The 18,678-nt window shown below is 50.0% G+C and overlaps 1 protein-coding gene across 13 annotated transcripts in view; it reads left to right on the top strand.

The window, feature by feature from the left end:
* Nucleotides 1-10,782, top strand: part of TRRAP (transformation/transcription domain associated protein) — a 136,081-nt gene extending 125,299 nt beyond the window's left edge. For all 13 annotated transcript variants that reach the window (XM_008018692.3, XM_008018689.3, XM_008018680.3 and 10 more), the window contains 6 exons: nt 1,400-1,625; nt 2,339-2,556; nt 5,720-5,904; nt 8,602-8,805; nt 8,891-9,085; nt 9,620-10,782. In XM_008018692.3, coding sequence (XP_008016883.1) covers nt 1,400-1,625; nt 2,339-2,556; nt 5,720-5,904; nt 8,602-8,805; nt 8,891-9,085; nt 9,620-9,904 — 1,313 coding nt within the window. In that variant the 3' untranslated portion in view covers nt 9,905-10,782. The remainder of the gene's footprint in view (nt 1-1,399; nt 1,626-2,338; nt 2,557-5,719; nt 5,905-8,601; nt 8,806-8,890; nt 9,086-9,619) is intronic.
* The last annotated feature ends 7,896 nt before the right edge of the window (nt 10,783-18,678 follow it).

Below are 18,678 nucleotides of genomic sequence, written 5' to 3'. Positions count from 1 at the left end.
AGCTGGGTGTTATCATGCATGGGCAGGGATGGTCAGGCCACTCGAACAGCTGGGTGTTATGCCAGGCGCCTCATGTGCGCTGCCTTGTTTAATTTCATCCTTATGGGGTAGGTGTTAAATTATTCCTGTTCGTCTACCATGGGTTAGAAAAGTGAGGCCCTGAGAGGTTCAGCGGCGTGCTCCAAGCTCTAAGCTGGTATGTCTGCCGCCACGGCTCAGCCAGCGTTCCATTTGGGCTCAGGACGCCAGCCCTGGGGCAGCCTGGGGACGGCGCCTCCTCGTGGCTCCCCCAGGGCCCCTGCTTTGCTGCAGAAGTGGTTGGGTTCGTCCTGACCTCTGGTCGCCCTGGTGAGTTAGGGTGGCGAGGCTCATTCCAGCACTGGTGCTCATCTGGGAGGAAGTCCGAGGTTTTTTTTACAGAAAGACATTTTTGAGAAATATATTAACCAGGGATTTTTGAATGCTTCAGTGAAAAATGTTTTTGGCTTTTGCCATTTTGGTATCTTGCATTAGTTCCTTCTTGGGGCTCATTTAGAATCTGTCTCCTGGGTGGCCCTTTCTGCTGCCTCAGGCTCACTTTGATTACATTATCGGCTTTGACACGAGATCTTAGGGCTCCGTGTGACACTTATGCTCAGAGGCGGGGTTGCCATTGGATGCTGGTCTTCAGGCCCTGGTGACACGGGCTCCTGGTTGTTGGGGTTCACAGGCCGCCCTCAGGCTCCTGTGTCTCCCAGGGCCCCAGCCTCACACACTGAGGCAGACATTGCCTCAGCGGCGTTATTCCCGAAAGGGCCTGTGGGGTTGGGGATGGGGTTTCAGGCTGGTGGTCCCTCTCTTCCTCTTCCTCTCCACGTGGTGGGAGGTCTCTGACAGGGCTTCTCTTGTTCTGTCAGCCTCTTGGGGAGCAAGGGATATAAAATGTTTTGCTCCACACTGTGTATAAAATGTGTAATTTGGCCGGGCATAGTGGCTCACGCCTATAATCCCAGCACTTCGGGAGGGCAAGGCGGGCGGATCATGTGAGGTTGGGAGTTCAAGACCAGTCTGGCCAACGTGGTGAAACCCTGTCTCTACTAAAAATACGAAAAAAAAAAAAGAAAAAAAAAAAGTTAGCCAAGCATGGTGGCGGGTGCCTGTCATCCCAGCTACTTGGGAGGCTGAGGCAGGAGAATCACTAAAACCTGGGAGGTGGAGGTTGCAGTGAGCCGAGATCACGCCACTGCACTCCAGCCAGGGCAACAAGAGTGAAACTTTGTTTCAAAACAAACAAAACGTGTAAATCGTAGCTGGAAGGGGCTTGAGCTCTTTTTGTTTGTTTTTGTTTTTTGTTTTTTTGCAGTGAATTAGAACTGGCCCAGATGACTAAAAATGTTTTTAATCATGTTTTATTTTGAAGATTTTGACTTCAGCGTTCCAGGATCCATGAAGCTTCATAATCTTATTTCTAAGTTGAAAAAGTGGATCAAAATCTTAGAGGCCAAGACCAAGCAACTCCCCAAATTCTTCCTCATAGAGGAAAAGTGCCGGTTCTTGAGCAATTTCTCGGCACAGACAGCTGAAGTGGAAATTCCCGGGGAGTTTCTGATGCCAAAGCCAACGCATTATTACATCAAGATTGCGCGGTGAGTGGGCCAGCCTGGCGGGTGGAACTCATCCACGGCGTCCATGGACGTGGAGCCCCACGGGAGCTCCAGGGTGGACCCTGTGTGGAATTTCGTACACAGATTCCCTGACATGGGAGAACCTAAGATGATTCTAGAATGTAAGTGGTCAGGCACTTTAGGAGTTCTGCCCGCACTGACCGGTTAGCTGTCCTGAGTGCAGTCTGGGTTTGCATTCAGCAGACCTTCTTCTGAGTCACCATAGAACTTGACAAAACAGTGTGTGTCCCAGTCTTTTGTAAATCCTCGAAGCACAGTATTCAGGCAGAATCAGACAATCGTAGCATTTCCTAGAGCGTGCTGCATCTCATTTGTAACGCAGAAAGGGCATTGAAGAGGTTTCTCTTAACAAAAAGTGTGTTTCGTCTTTATTTCTGAACCAAACACAGCTCTGCTTTTCCATACGTCCAGAATTTAGCTGCCCTTTCCTCCAAAGCTGGCTCCTGTCCTGGCCAGCCGTCCCTCCTCCTTGACTACCGTCCGTGGCTGCTGAATTGAAAATATTTGACTCATTTCCACCGCGTCAGGGTGAGGCAGGGCACAAATAAATTGATAAACGACTGCTGGCCTACACAGTCCATTTTCCCGTGACAGTTCGGACATCCCTAGCTTCTTCTCAAGACCAGGACTGGTAGAGATGCAGGGCGCGTCCTCATGGCTTCTCGTTCTGGCAGGTTTATGCCCCGGGTAGAGATTGTGCAGAAGCACAACACCGCAGCCCGGCGGCTGTACATCCGAGGACACAACGGCAAGATCTACCCGTACCTCGTCATGAACGACGCCTGCCTCACGGAGTCACGGCGAGAGGAGCGTGTGTTGCAGCTGCTGCGTCTGCTGAACCCCTGTTTGGAGAAGAGAAAGGAGACCACCAAGAGGCACTTGTTTTTCACAGGTGGGGGTGAGAGCCACGCCTCGCGGGGCGCACAGGCAGCCTCACAGGTGGGGGTGAGAGCCACGCCTCGTGAGGTGCACAGGCAACTCAAGTTAGTCTTTGAGGGTCCGGCTGTGTCGGCAGAGAATGTTCTAGTCTGTGCTGACCAGGGAAGGCCTCAAGAAGAGGAGCAGCTCTGGGCCTTCAGGCCTCTCACTAAGAGACGAGAGCTGTGTCCACCTTTCGTCTAAGGCAAGCTTGTCCAACCTGCAGGCTCCATGCGGCCCAGGATGCGTTTGAATGTGGTTCGACACAAATTCGTCAACTTTCTTAGAACATTATGAGATTTCTTTTGCCTTTTTTTTTTTTTTAATCTTTTTTAGCTCATCACCTGTTGTTAGTGTCAGTGTATTTTATGTGTAGCCCAAGGCAATTCTTCTTCCGATGTGGCGCAGGGAAGCCAAAAGATTGGACACCCCTGTTCTAAGGTCTTTTGCACTCTATGGAGTGGGCCCTTGGGGAACCGGCGCCTGCCAGTGCGTGCTGCCGGTTTCGCTTCTCCCTGGAGCCTGGGGAACCCGGCGCAGCCGAGCCTGGGTGCCAGCGGGGCAGCAGCACACGTCAGGTTTCCATCGCACCTTGAGCTGCTTCACACGCTGCACTCTGGGCCCTCCCTGAGTTTCCTTCCTGGGTGAAACACAGGACTTGGGAAAATCTAGCTGCCCTGTTAAGGCCACAGAAATTGCCAGGGGGCACAAATAGCTGATAAGAAGCAACCTCTGAGGAAGTCTTTGTCACTGAGTTACCATGAGTGGCCCGATTGTACGGGCACGTAGATGAGACGCTTGTGCTGTGATCCAGAGAAGAGAGCCACTTTATAACTTTTTAGCGTGTAGTCCCTGTAGTCGGGAGCCCGCCGCAGTGCACGTTACCTAGTCCTGTGTGGAACTTTCTTTTGCCACCTAAGCTGTGATCAGCCCCTTTTGACCTGAAATCTCTGATGCTTAAGTTTTGTATCTCAAAATAAGATTTTTAAAATAAGCCTAAAGAAAGCTCAAAATGCATCACAGAAAAACTGTGTGTTTTAACGTGTATATAACATGACCTGTAGTGTTGATCCCAGCTGTGGGTTATTGATTTATCTGCTTCCAAACGCTTGGTTGGCACGGAATGGCGGTCCTAATGTGTGTCCTGGAGTCATTTGGGGATTTCTTTATGGGTAAACGCCAAGACAGCAAGCCATCAGCTGTGGCTTAACTGACGTTAGAATCAGCCACTTGGTTCACAGAAGTCAGAATCATCCGTGTGCACCTCACGCGCCCCTGACTCCACGTCAGGGGTTACGGTGGCTGGGACACAGTGCCACTGGTTCCCTCTCTGGGCAGGCTGAATCTGCCATCTTCTGGAAACCTCTCAGCTCCCTCCAACTTTATTGCAACAAGATATCTGTATATTCCCTGAACCTAGTGTCTTCATAAAGTATTATCTCATTTAATCCACAAACAACCCTATGGGGTAGGTACTATTATCCCACTTTTGGAGGAGAAACTGTACACGCAAGTCCAGTGCTGCTCCCCAAGGTGTCGTCACTGGGAAGGCAGGCTCTGGAGTGATCGCCCAGCGCTCCTGCCACCTCCAGCTGACTTAGACCAGAGTGGTTTCAGTGCAGTTTAGCATCCTGTCGGGCGGGTCGTAGATTAACTGCATTGCAGATAGCGAGTGGTGATTGGGAACAGAGTGCTGGTCGCCATGTGCGGACAGGGATTCACACACTAATGGCGACTGGGAACAGAGTGCTGGTCGCCATGTGTGGACAGGGATTCACACACTAATGGTGATTGGGAACAGAGTGCTGGTCGCCATGTGTGGACTGGGATTCACACACTAATGGTGATTGGGAACAGAGTGCTGGTCGCCATGTGCGGACAGGGATTCACACACTAATGGTGATTGGGAACAGAGTGCTGGTCGCCATGTGTGGACAGGGATTTACACATTAATGGTGATGGATGATCAGGTTGATGCTGCATGCTTTCCTCATGTGGACAGAACACAGAAGATGATTTTCCTCCTTCTCCAAAGATGGGGCACAGCCATCCTAGGTGCTGAAAGGCAAGTTTGCGTCATTAGACAGCAGCTGTCTCAGAGCAGGAAGGCTGGACTCTTCCCATAGACTCTGATTAAGGAAAACCTCTAAGAGTGAACATTGGGCAGTCTGTTTATTCTTTTTTTTTTTTTTTTTTGAAATGGAGTCTCACTCTGTCACCCAGGCTGGAGTGCAATGGCGCAGTCTCAGTTCACTGCCACCTCCGCCTCCTGGGTTCAGGCAATTCTCCTGCCTCAGCCTCCTGAGTAGCTGGGACTACAGGCGTGCACCACCATGGCTGGCTAATTTTTGTGTTTTTAGTAGAGATGGGGTTTTGCCATGTTGGCCAGGCTGGTCTCAAACTCCTGACCTCATGTGATCCACCTGCCTTGGCCTCCCAAAGTGCTGGGATTACAGGCGTGAGCCACCACGGCCAGCCATGTTTATTCTTATTTTTTAGACAGGGTCCTGCTCTGTCACCTGCAGCCCCCAACTCCTGGCTCAAGCGATTCTTCCATCTCAGCCTCCTGAGTAGCTGGGACTATAGGCTATCCTTTATATTTTGTTTTTTAAGATGTCTTTTTGGTTTTTGTTTTTTGTTTTCCTTTGAGATGGAGTCTCACTCTGTCACTAGGGCTGTAGTGCTGTGGCACGATCTCGGCTCACTGCAACCTCTGACTCCCTGGTTCAGGCCATTCTCCTGCCTCAGCCTCCTGAGTAGCTGGGATTACAGGCACCTGCCACCACACCCGGCTTATTTTTGTATTTTTAGTAGAGATGGGGTTTCACCATGTTGGCCAGGATGGTCTCCATCTCCTGACCTCGTGATCTGCCCACCTCGGCCTGAGCCACTGTGTCCAGCCAATATGTCTTTTAAGATTGCCTTCTAAAGCATTTCTGTTTGTGGACACAGGGTGACGATCAGCTTGTGCCGTCAGAGCCTCGTGCCATCTGTTGGGTAAATGGATGGTGCATGACCACCGGGTTCTTCCAGCCAGCCCCCAAGGCACACAGCTGGGTCAGCCCTGCTCCCAGTGGAGCCAAGCACTGGCCGGCGGTCACCCTCAGCCTGCCCTGTTTCTCTTCCCCTCTCCCCAGTGCCCCGGGTTGTGGCGGTTTCCCCGCAGATGCGCCTCGTGGAGGACAACCCCTCTTCACTTTCCCTTGTGGAGATCTACAAGCAGCGCTGCGCCAAGAAGGGCATCGAGCACGACAACCCCATCTCCCGTTACTACGACCGGCTGGCTACGGTGCAGGCGCGGGGAACCCAAGCCAGCCACCAGGTAGCAGCGGGGCTGGGCGGGGGCCGAGCTGCCACCTGCAGCCCTCCTGCGTGGGGCGGTGCCTGGAGACAGGGGTGCTTAGAAGATGAGCGGGCATTTGTTGGGGGCCACCTCTGCCATTTAAAGTAACTATTAGACTCGTGAGATGGTAGAAATGAGGCAGCTCCTGACCTTGGTGAGAGGACACTTGTTGTGAACGGTTTGTTATGACCGGACGTGGGTCGGTCCTGGACCTTGGAGAAGCCCCTTGTCCTCTACTGTGCTTACAAAGAAGCTCTGAAGTTAGAATTTTGAAATAAGTTTCCGGCAGTCTCACTTGGCAGCCACACCTGGTCTGAGGTCATGGGGGGCTGTTTACAGTCTTCATTCATCCGCTTCATGTTGCTGTTCACCTGGTCTGCTGCTGGGGGCGTTAGGCGATGTGCGGCATGTGTGCTGTTTTCTAAAATACAAAAAGCGACAGACTCTGGAGTGCCTGGGGCCCAGCTGTTTCGGTTGCCTGAGCCAGGAGCGTGGTGCCCACAGGAGTCTTGGGTGGCCCTGGCCTGCAGCCCCTCGGAGGTGCAGAGGCCCCTCATTCACCTGCACGTTTTTGCCCTTGGTGGGAGGCAGGGCAGGCATGGGCTTTGGGTGAGGAGATTTTTGGGGGGTTGTGTGGAGCTCCCGGGGCAGCTGTTTCGGCCTCTCCCCGGGTGCCCCGTGGTCCTCTCTGTAGGTCCCAAGAAGGAGAGACCACAGAGGTGGATGCTGCGACCTTGCCCCGAGTCTCCCAGGGACTCATTCCAGTTCTCCGGGCTCCTGGAGGACTTAGTGTGGTTGAGGAAGGTTGAGCCCATGGTGTCCTCCATGGCCCAGGGCACGGCAGGGCCCAAGGTGTTCCAGGCTGCAGGGTCAGGTGCAGCCTCCAGCTCTGCAGGCAGAGGCATGGATCCCTGTTTCTGATCAGCCTCTGTTGACGGAGTGCATGGCCTCTCGTGGGAACTGACACCAGGGCTTTTTTGTGGCACAGGCCATGGCCTGGTCATTCTGTGGACAATGGGCAGTTCTGAGGTATTTGCAGGAGAAGAATGGATTATATTCTTAAGGCAACATTAACTTTCGACAGCGTGGAGGCCAGTGACAAATACGTGCTGACCCCAGAGTCATCCTGTTTCTAAACAGCGTGAGTGACCGACTGGGATGTTTGTTCAAGGCTAGCAGCTGTCAGGGCCTGTCGGCAGAGGGAGATGCCCACAGCACAGGAATCCAGCTTCAGAGCCACCTCCTCCTCTGTGTGCCTCTTGTTTGTTTTGTTATTTATTCTACTCCTTCATTCTTCTCTCTTTTTCTCTTTTTTTGTTGAGATGGAGTTTTGCTCTTGTCACCCGGCTGGAGTGCAGTGGCACGATCTCGGCTCACCACAACCTCCGCCTCCTGGATTCAAGCAATTCTCCTGCCTCAGCCTCCTGAGTAGCTGGGATTACAGGTGCCCGCCACCATGCCTGGCTAATTTTTGTATTTTTAGTAGAGACGGGGTTTCACCATGTTGACCAGGCTGGTCTCAAACTCCTGACCTTGTGATCTGCCTGCCTCAGCCTCCCAAAGTGCTGGGATTACAGGCGTGAGCCACCGTGCCCAGCCCAGCCTTTTTTTTTTTTTTTTTTTTTTTTTTTGAGACGGAGTCTTGCTCTGTCGCCCGGGCTGGAGTGCAATGGCCGGATCTCAGCTCACTGCAACCTCTGCCTCCCGGGTTTACGCCATTCTCCTGCCTCAGCCTCCTAAGTGACTGGGACTACAGGCGCCTGCCACCACGCCCGGCTAATTGTTTGTATTTTGTTTTAGTAGAGACAGGGTTTCACCGTGTTAGCCTTTTTTTTTTTTTTAAATAAATATTTTTAAAAAGCTCCTCAGACTGTTGCAAGCCTTTAGTTCCTAGAGTTCTGACAAAGTTGATTTTGATGGTTTTGCCAGCATTCTAACTGCTTCAGGAGCAGATTTTGGAACTCCTTTGCCGTCTCCGAAGTGCTCCTTCCCATTTGACAGATGAGGAAACAAACTGCCTGTGTGGCCAGTGGCCTGCCTTGTTCTTCCCGGTGTAAGGCAAGAACTTTCTCACGGCCTTTCTCACGTTCTACCTCACGGCCATTCGGAGCACATGGGTAGGACTTAGTCTGGAAGAGACCCTGTGCCTCTCCCAGATGGTCGAACAGGAACTCCATTAACTCCGGAAACTTTCTGAGTCGGTGATGTCTGCAATAGTCCATGAGTACGGAGTTCAGTCTCGAGTGTGTGTGTGGTTAGACCAGCTCCTTCAGTTTGTGAAACGTTGGTCGTTAGTATAAAGTCTCGGTTGGAAGTGGTGCTGCTGGTGTCCGGCTGTTGTGTTCTGTTAATTGGCCTGATACCTTCTGTGGTCAGCGAGGGTAGAAGTGTCAGATACTTGCCTGCATTCTTGTCAGGTATCGCATGTCAGGTAACTGCGGCCTTGGCGCACACCAGCTGCGTTGGTGCTTTAGAGCAGACGGCGGCGAACCCTGGAGGGAAGCAGCCATCTTGTGCCTCCTCGCGTTCAGTCTCCTAACAATGCGCGCGTTAAATCTGTCACCAGAATTTACTCTCGGTGCTAAGTTAAAGAGGAATTGCAATTTGAGAGTTTTTCTTCTGCCAAAAAAAAAGTCAGTGAGTGAGATGGGAGTGTCACGGAGCGATGTGTTTCAGGTCCTCCGCGACATCCTCAAGGAGGTTCAGAGTAACATGGTGCCACGCAGCATGCTCAAGGAGTGGGCGCTGCACACCTTCCCCAACGCCACGGACTACTGGACGTTCCGGAAGATGTTCACCATCCAGCTGGCTCTGATCGGCTTCGCGGAATTCGTTCTGCATTTAAATAGACTCAACCCCGAGATGTTACAGATCGCTCAGGTAACCTGGTTTGAACCGCCAGATCCTCTCCTCGTGACATTGCCTTTCTGCTGAAGTTCCTAAAGTGTCTCCTTCTGAAATTTAGGACACTGGCAAACTGAATGTTGCCTACTTTCGGTTTGACATAAACGACGCCACTGGAGACCTAGATGCCAACCGTCCTGTCCCGTTTCGACTCACGCCCAACATTTCTGAGTTTCTGACTACCATCGGTGTCTCCGGTCCGTTGACGGCATCCATGATTGCGGTCGCCCGGTGCTTCGCCCAGCCGAACTTTAAGGTGGGTCTCCGCGTCGTCCTATCACAGGCACAGGCTGGGGCCACTCAGAGGCCCACGCGCCACGGCCTTGCAGGAGCTGCTCATCTGCCTCACGGGCTCTGCGTTCTCCGCAGTGGCCGGCACCCATGTTACGTCCTTTGCTGTGTGGGCAAGGGATGGTTTTCTCTCTGGTTCACTCTCGTCTGTAGTGCTTGGAATGGGCCTGCTGGACACTGGGCAGACACTGGAAGGCGTCAAGTGAACAAATAAAAAGATCGGGCCCCCAGTCACAGCATGGCTGCCTTTGCCGTCCAGGTCTGTGCTGCCCAACACTGAGGCTTTCTGGCTGCTGCTCCAAGTGGAGGAAGGGGTTTGTCCCTCAGCGGCTTCCCCAGCCCGTCCTGAGAGCACACAGCCTGGCCTGGTGCTGAGGCTTCACTGGCCTTCGGTGGCCCTGGGCGGCCACTGTGTTGAGTCCCACCACCTTGTTAGGAAGCTGCCCCTCTGGGCTGTTCTTGGTTAAACACACGTCCTCTCGTTCTCTCCCTCACGCAGGTGGACGGCATTCTGAAAACGGTTCTCCGGGATGAGATCATTGCTTGGCACAAAAAAACGCAGGAGGACACGTCCTCTCCTCTCTCGGCCGCCGGGCAACCGGAGAACATGGACAGCCAGCAACTGGTGTCCCTGGTTCAGAAAGCCGTCACCGCCATCGTGACCCGCCTACACAACCTCGCCCAGTTCGAAGGCGGGGAAAGCAAGGTGAACACCCTGGTGGCTGCAGCGAACAGCCTGGACAATCTGTGCCGCATGGACCCTGCCTGGCACCCCTGGCTGTGACCGCGGCCGCCACGGCCACCCGCAATGTGAAGGGCGCCCCGGACTCTGAGCCCGCGGCTTATACGACTTGTCCCTGCCTCGTTCCTTTTATTCTCAGAAGCCCCGCAGTTCCACTGGGTTGCAGTTATTTTCCTGGTAGTTGGTGTGTGAGAGGGAGAATTTAGTTTTAGAGGAAGCTGAACTATGACGACGCTGGGCGAGGCGGTTAGAAATGGCAGAGCTGAAACTTCCTCCAAGCTTTTAAAATAATCTTTTAAGAAACCAGGATTCTCCGGTCTGGAATTTCTGGGTGAGCCCTTTTTTAATGGTGTCCTCTGTCTGTGAACGTACAGGCGGGACTGTGCGAACCGCTCCTTACCATCCATTTTTAACTCTTTCGGAAATAACACCTCACAGCAGCTTCCTGCTTTTGTACAGACCTTTGTAACCAGTGTACAGAAAACCCATTTTGTTTGAGAAACAGATGATGAACCCATCGTGCTGGTTTTTCTCTGAGCACAAACTTTTAGGCTGTACGCAGCCAGCCTTGGGAGTCTCGTTGAGTGTTCGGCGTGGATCCGCAGGGCCTGATCGCCCTGCGGGAGCGCCACACGCATCCACTTTGGATTCAGCAGGTGAAGACAGAACTCTGAGAGTCTGCAGGCGGCTCCTGTGCTTTTTATTTCCGGCTCTTCGGATGTCTTCTAGACATTTACTATCATTGCACCTGAATAAAAAATCACTTTTACCTTCCTAATTTAAAAAGACAAAACAGAAATGTACGTTCCTTCGCTACCTTTAGTCTTTCTGTTCACATTTTTATAAATCTGAACATTGAGAACGTTCTCTCTAAATTTGTACAGTGTGATTTTTTTTAGAATAAATATTTTATAAAAGGGTTTATTGTCCCTTATTTATGTTAAAATGCTTGTTTCCATGAGGGGTTTGTTTCTTCCCTCTCAGCGTCCCTCAGCCCCTTGGGAGCCAGAGGCCCCAGAGACAGTGTGGGCTCCTCAGCATAGCCTCTTGGTGACAGCGTGCGCTGCGTGGGCAGGTACTGTGCTGCTGTGATCACAGGGGACGTCATAACATGGCACGTGGGAAGCCAGTTCAGAGCATATTCTGTCAAGGCGACGAGGAATGGCGGCCCGACCTCAGCAGCGGGCTGGCGTGCCAGACTTTCGGAGCCCTCAGCTGTGTTCATGTGTTTCAAGGCTGCTGCCATGTAACGTGTGTGGAGTGTGCCCGAAGCATGCCCGGAGGCTCAGCATGAAGCACTCTGTGCCCAGCTCTACCTCCTCATTGTCCTTCATCCAGTGTGTACCGTGGGCCAGGCCTGCCCTCGTGTGGGAGGGACGGTCCCCAAGGAGCGCACACCATGACGTCAGAAACAGCGGGGCGGAGGGATGGGGTTGCCGATCCAGGGCTAACTTGATGGGCCCTGAATTGGAAAGGACTTGCCTGTTAGGAAGGGTTAAGTCTTTTCGAGGAAGATGGCCCTTTACAGGACCCAGGGGATGGGGGTAGCATGGAGCCCTCTCTGGGCCTCTGCCCCAGACCACAGAACTTTCTCCAGCTCTTGACTCTCCTTGCTTTCATTTATCCTCCATCGCTCCAGGCTACCGCGGAGGTGAGTTTACCCAAATCCCACCGCAGGGTCAAATGAAAGGGCCTTGACTAGATGTCCCTGGGCAGCTTGAGATTACAGTTGTGTTGCTGGGGTATGGTCGGGGTGCGGACTGGTTTACAGTGGGCGGTACCGGCTGGGGTATGGTCGGGGTGCGGACTGGTTTACAGTGGGCGGTACCGGCTGGGGTATGGTCGGGGTACAGGCTGGTTTACAGTGGGTGGTACAGGCTGGGGTATGGTCGGGGTGCAGGCTGGTTTACAGTAGGTGGTACTGGCTGGGGTATGGCCGGGGTGCGGACTGGTTTACAGTGGGCGGTACTGGCTGGCACCTGGTTTGCAGCGAGCGGTACTGGCAGCTGTCATTAAGGTCTCTGTGCTGGGCTGCAGCCCTCAGCCCAGAGGGGCACTTCCCCACTTTATAGAGCGGGGGTTTCCAGCTCAGAGAAGGTGAGAAGCTTGTCCAAGGCCTGGAGCAGTTGTGGAGAAACTGGGAGGGAAGCCCATCCGGCCTGATTCGAAGCCCCCATGCTGCTCCTGGGCCACAGGTCAAGGCCGAGGGGCTGGCTTTTGCCAGTCTGACCGGAGTCAAGTTACTTCCCAGTTCCTTGCAGAGAGCTGTCTTTGTGAGACGGTGTCTTGGGTCCTGGAAAGATAGGAGCAGTGCTTTGCAAATGAGGAGTGATTGCGTGCTCATCTGGCAGCTGGTGGGTGTCCTGCTGGCGTCAGGCCTGAGCGGGGACCGTGCTTCTCCGATCGTCCTCACTGCGTGTGACGAGGCCTAGGCCACTGTGTGAGTCGTCTTGCGCTCCATGAAGCCTGGTGTCTGTGCAGATGTGTGGGTGGTGTTAGGGTTGGGGGATATTTGTCTTTCACACTGGAGAACAGGAGTCTGGAGCTAGTGCTATTGGTGAGGAGGAGGCCCGGCCTGCTGCCAGGCTTGCCCACACCGTTCCCCTGGTTGTTGGGAAAACCAACCTTGGAATGGCCAAGGCAGGAGATAGCACCTCCCCGGTGAACGTCCGGCATCTCGTGAGCGCCATGTGGGAAGATCAAGGACCTGGAATCTGGAGCCCTTCAGGCAGCAGCTCAGTGACCGTGAACCTCAGCTCTGTCCACCCCAGCGCAGCATCGCTGGGAGCTGTGCCCGGGAGGCTGCCGGCTCCAGAGTGAGGAGGGTCCAGAACACGCAGACAATATGCCCTTTTTCTCCAAACACCATTTCAAGGTAAGTGCTAGGACTAGACTTTTTATTCTTGTGGTAAGATATGTATAACATCAAATTTACCATTTTGATGAATTTTAAGTGCACAGTTGAGTGGCATTATGTACCTTCGTCGTCGTACAGCAGTCACCAGCATCCACCTCCAAAACTTTTACATCTTGTCATCTGGAAAAATCTGTCCTCATTAAACACTCACTCCCCATCAGCCCTTCCCCCCGCCCCTGCCAACTACCATTCTACTTTCTGTCTCTGTGCATTTGATGACTCTAAGAACCTCATAGAAGTGGAATCATGCAATGTTTGTCCTTTTCTGACTGGTTTTTGTTTGTTTAGGTTTTGAGACGTAGTTTTGCTCTTGTTGCCCAGGCTGGAGCACAGTGGCACGAACTCAGCTCACCGCAACCTCCGCCTCCCGGGTTCAAGCAATTCTCCTGCCTCAGCCTCCCGAGTAGCTGGGATTACAGGCACCCGCCACCACACCCAGCTAATTTTTGTATTTTTAGTAGAGATGGGGTTTCATCATGTTGGCCAGGCTGGTCTTGAACTCCTGACCTCAGGCGATCCACCCACTTTGGCCTCCCAAAGTGCTGGGCTTATAGACATCAGCCCTGGCACCTGGCACCAAAAGGCACCTGGCCTTTTGTGACTGTTTTATTTCGCTTAGCATAATGACCTCAGTGTTCATCCACGCTGCAGCGTGTCAGACTCTCCTTCCTTTTTAAGGCTGAATTGCGTTTCGTTGCCTGTGTAGACATTTTGTCCATTCATTTATCTGCTGATGGGTACTTGGTGTCTCTCTCTTTTGTCCACTATGAATAATGCTCCTATGAACATAGGCATACAAATATGTGTTCAATTTCCTACTTTTAGTTCTTTGGTTATCTACCCAGAAGTAGACTTGCTGGATCATATAGGAATTCTATCTGTAATTATTTGAGGAAGTGCCATGCTGTTTTCCATAGCAGCTGTATCATTTTACGTTCCCACCAGCAAGAGGTAAGGTTTTCTCTGTCTTCACGTTCTTGCCAGCGCTTGTGATATTCTGTTTTTTCGTTTTTGTTTTATGACATCCATCGTAATGGGCATGAAGTGGTACTTCACTGTGGTTTTGACTTGCACTGCCCTGGTGATGAGGGAAGTTGAGCAGCTTTTCATAGGCTTGTGAGCCAGTCGTATATCTTCTTTGGAGATGCGTCAGTTCTAGTCCTTTACCCGTTTTTCAATGGAGTTGTTTTTGTTGTTGAGTTGCAGTTCTTTATATCATCTGGATGGGAATCCCTTGGAGATAGATGGTTTACAAATAATTTCTCATATCGTGTATGAGATTTGCCTTTTCACTGTTGATAGTGTCATTTGATGCACAAAAGTTTTTAATTTTGATGCAGTTCAATTTGCTTTTCCTTTTGTTGCCTGTGCCTTTCACGTAATATCAAAACACCATTGTCAAAGCTGATCTCATGAAGCTTTTTCCCTATGAGATCTTCTAAGAGTTTTATAGTTTTCACACTCACTTTAGATCTCTGGTCCACTTGGAACGTAATTTGTGTATATGCTATAAGCTAAGGGCCCAGCTGAGTTCTTTTGCTTGTGGATATCTGGTATCCCCAACGTAATTTTGTTGAGAAGACGATCCTGTTGGAAAGGGTCTTGGCACCCAAAACTCAGCTGATGCATAGAGTGTGGAGAGCTGATTTCCGGGCTGTCTGTTCTGTTCGGTTGGTCTCCGTGTCTGTCTTTATGCCACCGCTACAGTGTTTTGCTTACTGTGGCTTTTTAGTAAGATTTGAAACCAAGAAGTGTAAATTCTCCGAGTTTGTGCTTCTTTTTCAAGATTGCTTTGGATTTGGGGTCCCCTGCAATTTCATACAAATTTGAGGATGTATTTTTCTGTTTTGGATTTGGGGTCCCCTGCAATTTCATACAAATTTGAGGATGTATTTTTCTGTTTTGGATTTGGGGTCCCCTGCAATTTCATACAAATTTGAGGATGTATTTTTCTGTTTTGGATTTGGGGTCCCCTGCAATTTCATACAAATTTGAGGATGTATTTTTCTATTTCTGCTAAAATGTTGGGATTTTGTTTTGTCTTGTTTTGTTTTTGAGACGGAGTCTTGCTCTGTTGCCCAGGCTGGAGTGCAGTGGCACCATCTCGGCTCAGTGCAGCCTCCATCTCCGGGGTTCAAGCGATTGTCCTGCCTCAGCCTCCCAAGTAGCTGGGATTACAGGCCGCCACCATGCCCAGGTAATTTTTATATTTTTAGTAGAGATGGGGTTTCACCACATTGGCCAAGCTGGTCTCGAACTCCTGACCTCAGGTGATCCATCCACCTCAGCCTCCCAAAGTACTGGGATCATAGGCATGAGCCAGTGCACCTGGCCCAATGTTGGGATTTTAATAGTGATTGTATTACATCTGTAGATCACTTTGAGTAGTAATGACATCTTAACAATATTTTGGCCAGGTGTGTTGGCTCACACCTATAATCTCAGCACTTTTGGGAGGCCAAGGCAGGAGGATTGCTTGAGGCCAGGAGCTTGAGACCAGCCTGGGCAACACAGCGAGACCTCATCTCTGCCAAAAATATAAAAAATTAGCTGGGTGTGTTGGTGTGTGCTTGTAGTCACGGCTACATGGTAGGCTGAGCCAGGAGGATCACTTGAGTGCAGAAGTTGGAGGCCGCAGTGAGCTATGATTGTAGCACTGCACTCCAGCCTGGACAGGAGAACATCTTTAAAAAAATAAAAAATATAAAATACAATATTATGTATTTTATTCCATAAGCTTGGAATGTCTATTTATTTGTCTTCTATATATATTTTTTTTTGAGGTGGAGTCTCACTTTGTCCCCCGGGCTGGAGTGCAGTGGCGTGATCTCGGCTCACTACAAACTCCGCCTCCTGGGTTCACGCCATCCTCCTGCCTCAGCCTCCCGAGTAACTGGGACTACAGGCGTCCGCCACCATGCCCGGCCAATTTTTTATATTTTTAGTAGAGACGTGGTTTCACTGTGTTAGCCAGGATGGTCTCGATCTCCTGACCTCGTGATCCACCCGCCTTTGCCTCCCAAAGTGCTGGGATTACAGGCGTGAGCCATCACACGCAGCTTGTCTTCTATAATTTCTTTAATCAGTGATTTATGGTTTCTAGTATACAAGTATTTGACTTCATTGGTTAAGCGTGTACCTGTTTATTCTTTGTAATGCCGCTGTAAATGGAATTGTTTTCTTAAGTTCCTCTTTGGATTATTTATTCTTAGTGTATAGAAACACAGCTGATTTTTGTATGTTGATTTTTGTATCCTACAATTTTGCTGAATGTTTATTCTAATAGTTTGTTTTCTTTAGGCTTTTCTATAATCATGTCATGTGTAAACAGATAATTTTACCTCTTCCTTTCCAATTTGGATTTTTTTCCCCTTTTGCCTAATTGTTCTGTGTTGAGTATAAGTGGCAAAAAAAAAAAAAAAAAAAAAAACGTCCCCTTTGTCTCATTCCTTATCTTAGAGGAAGCCCTATCAGTCTTTCACCATTGAATATGATCTTAGCTGTGGGTTTTGCATAATGGCCTTTATTATATTGAGGTGTTTTCCTTCTATTCCTAGTTTGCTGGAAGTTTTTAATCTGAAAAGGTGATAAATCTTGTCAAATGCTTTTCTGAATCAGTTAAAATGATTTTGTGGTTTTTCCTCTTTATCCCGTTCATTTGTTGACTCATCCTTGCACATCCCAGCAATCAATCCCAATTTATCATGATATGTAGTCCTTTTAATATGCTGTGGGATTTGGTTTGCTGGTATTTTGTTGAACATCTCTGCATCAGTATTCATTGGGGCTGTTAGTTCGTGGTTTTCTCTTGGTGCCTGGCGTTGGTATCAGGGTAATATTCAAGGTCGTGTTATAAAGCCAGTACTTGATCCTGCATCCTAGTTCTGTTCTCAATAAACTCATCGTGCCTCTTGAGAGCGCAGACATGGGAAAAAAATCAGTACACATAAAAAATATGTACACACATGTATCTGTAGATGATCATCAGGTAAAATCCAGAAGACAAGGATGCTCTGGCTGCCTGAGGGAGCTGCAGCGCTGATGGTGGTGGAAGGGAAGATGAAGGAACAAACGAGAAAGTTTCCTAAGAGCATGTTTTTAAAAAGTCTTTGGCTGGGCACGGTGGCCCATGCCTGTAATCCCAGCACTTTCAGAGGCCAAGGCGGGCAGATCACCTGAGGTCAGGAGTTCGAGACCATCTTGGCCAACATGGTGAAAACCCCCTCTACTAAACATACAAAAATTAGCCAAGAGTTGTGGCAGGCGCCAGCTACTCGGGAGGCTGAAGCAGGAGAATGGATTCAATGCGAGAGGCAGAGGTTGCAGTGAGCCAAGACTACGTCATTTGCACTCCAGCCTAGGCGACAAGAGCAAAACTTGGTCACAAAAAACAAACAAAAAAAAGTGATCAAGATAGTAGACACGGTAGATGTGGGCACACAGATAGGTTTACCAACTTGTCTAAAGCCCCAACTACCTAGTGATAACACTGAGATCAAAACCTGAAAAGATTCTGACTTTTGACAGTTGAAAATGCCCCAACAAGCCAGACACACCTTCCCTAACTTAGAGTGCTGCATCCTCTCACAGACATTAGAGCGCAGGACTGTGTCTGCTGGCTGAGCTCACAGACACACACTGCGTTCTAGTGACTGTGCCAGGGTGGGAAATAAAAACAGATACAAGAGTGACATCCAGCAAGGGGACAGAAGAGGAAGGAATCTCTCTTCGCACCGAGACAAAAATTGGAGTGGCAGAATCTGTCTGAGGTAGCTGTTTTGGAACGGTGGAGTCTAATTTGAAGGCTTGCAACTCCCAAGGAAAATCTTGGCTGGTAAGTTGCAGTTAATTTTGGTCAATTTTGGCCTGTAGGATATTAGCGTCTCCCCAGCCTGAGTCTTGTGGTAGGTGGCCATGCCCGTGTTCCTGGCATGACTTCCTGGAGACGGGGTGGAAAGTAAGGATCTTGGCCTCCACATATCAAGGTTCAGTGTTGTGATTGCAGAAGTGCAGACATAGAGGTGGGTGGCCATCGTTGCATTCTCCACTGGCTGAAGTGGCTTCCAGAGGATTTCAGGGAACAGCCTGAGCTATTGTTTTTCTTCTTACCTGTTTTTCCATTTGGGGTGCCAGACTTAAGGATTAGGATATTGAAAAGCACGTGTGCGGACAACTTACTTGGGCCTCCTGCCAACAGCCAGTAAGATGCTAGGTCCCTCAGTCACAAAGCCACATGAAAATAAATTCTGCCAGCAGCCTGGAGGAGCCTGCAGGAAGATTCTCCTTGGTTGAGCCAAGAGATAAGAGTACAGTCTGGCTGACACCTTGATCGCAGCCTTGTGAGTCCCTGAGCAGAGCATTCAAATCAACTGTGAAATAAACATGTATACAGGGCAATTTAGAAAGCCACTCCACATACCTAGAGAAATATGCAGGCTCAGAAGAGACCTGGGAAGACTTTTTAAGCTTTTACATCAAGCTGATCCAGAGATACCCTCAACAGTTGGTGTGGGGAGACAAGAGTAAATGCTGGGGGGGAAAAAAGGAGAATCTGATTTCCAGAGTTATAAGATTCAAATGTCCAGTTTTCAACAAGAAACGATCACAAGACCCTCAAAGAAATAGAAAAGTAAGGCACGTTCAAAGAAACAAATCAACAGAAACCATCATCACTGAGGAAGCTCTGACAGCAGACTTACTAGACAATAACTTTAAAACAATTGTTTGAAAGATGCTGAAGGAGCTAAAGGAAAACAAAGACAGGTGAACAGTATATGAACAAAATGAGAATATCATAAAAGAAATAGAAATTTTAAAAAGGAAACAAATTCTGGAACTAAAAAGTACAATAACTGAAATGAAAAATTCTCTAAAGGGTTCAAAATATTTAAGCAGGTAG

The sequence above is a fragment of the Chlorocebus sabaeus genome, chromosome 28, assembly GCF_047675955.1.
Source record: "Chlorocebus sabaeus isolate Y175 chromosome 28, mChlSab1.0.hap1, whole genome shotgun sequence".
NCBI classification, from domain to species: Eukaryota; Metazoa; Chordata; class Mammalia; order Primates; family Cercopithecidae; genus Chlorocebus; species Chlorocebus sabaeus.
This window is presented reverse-complemented; position numbering and strand designations above follow the sequence as displayed.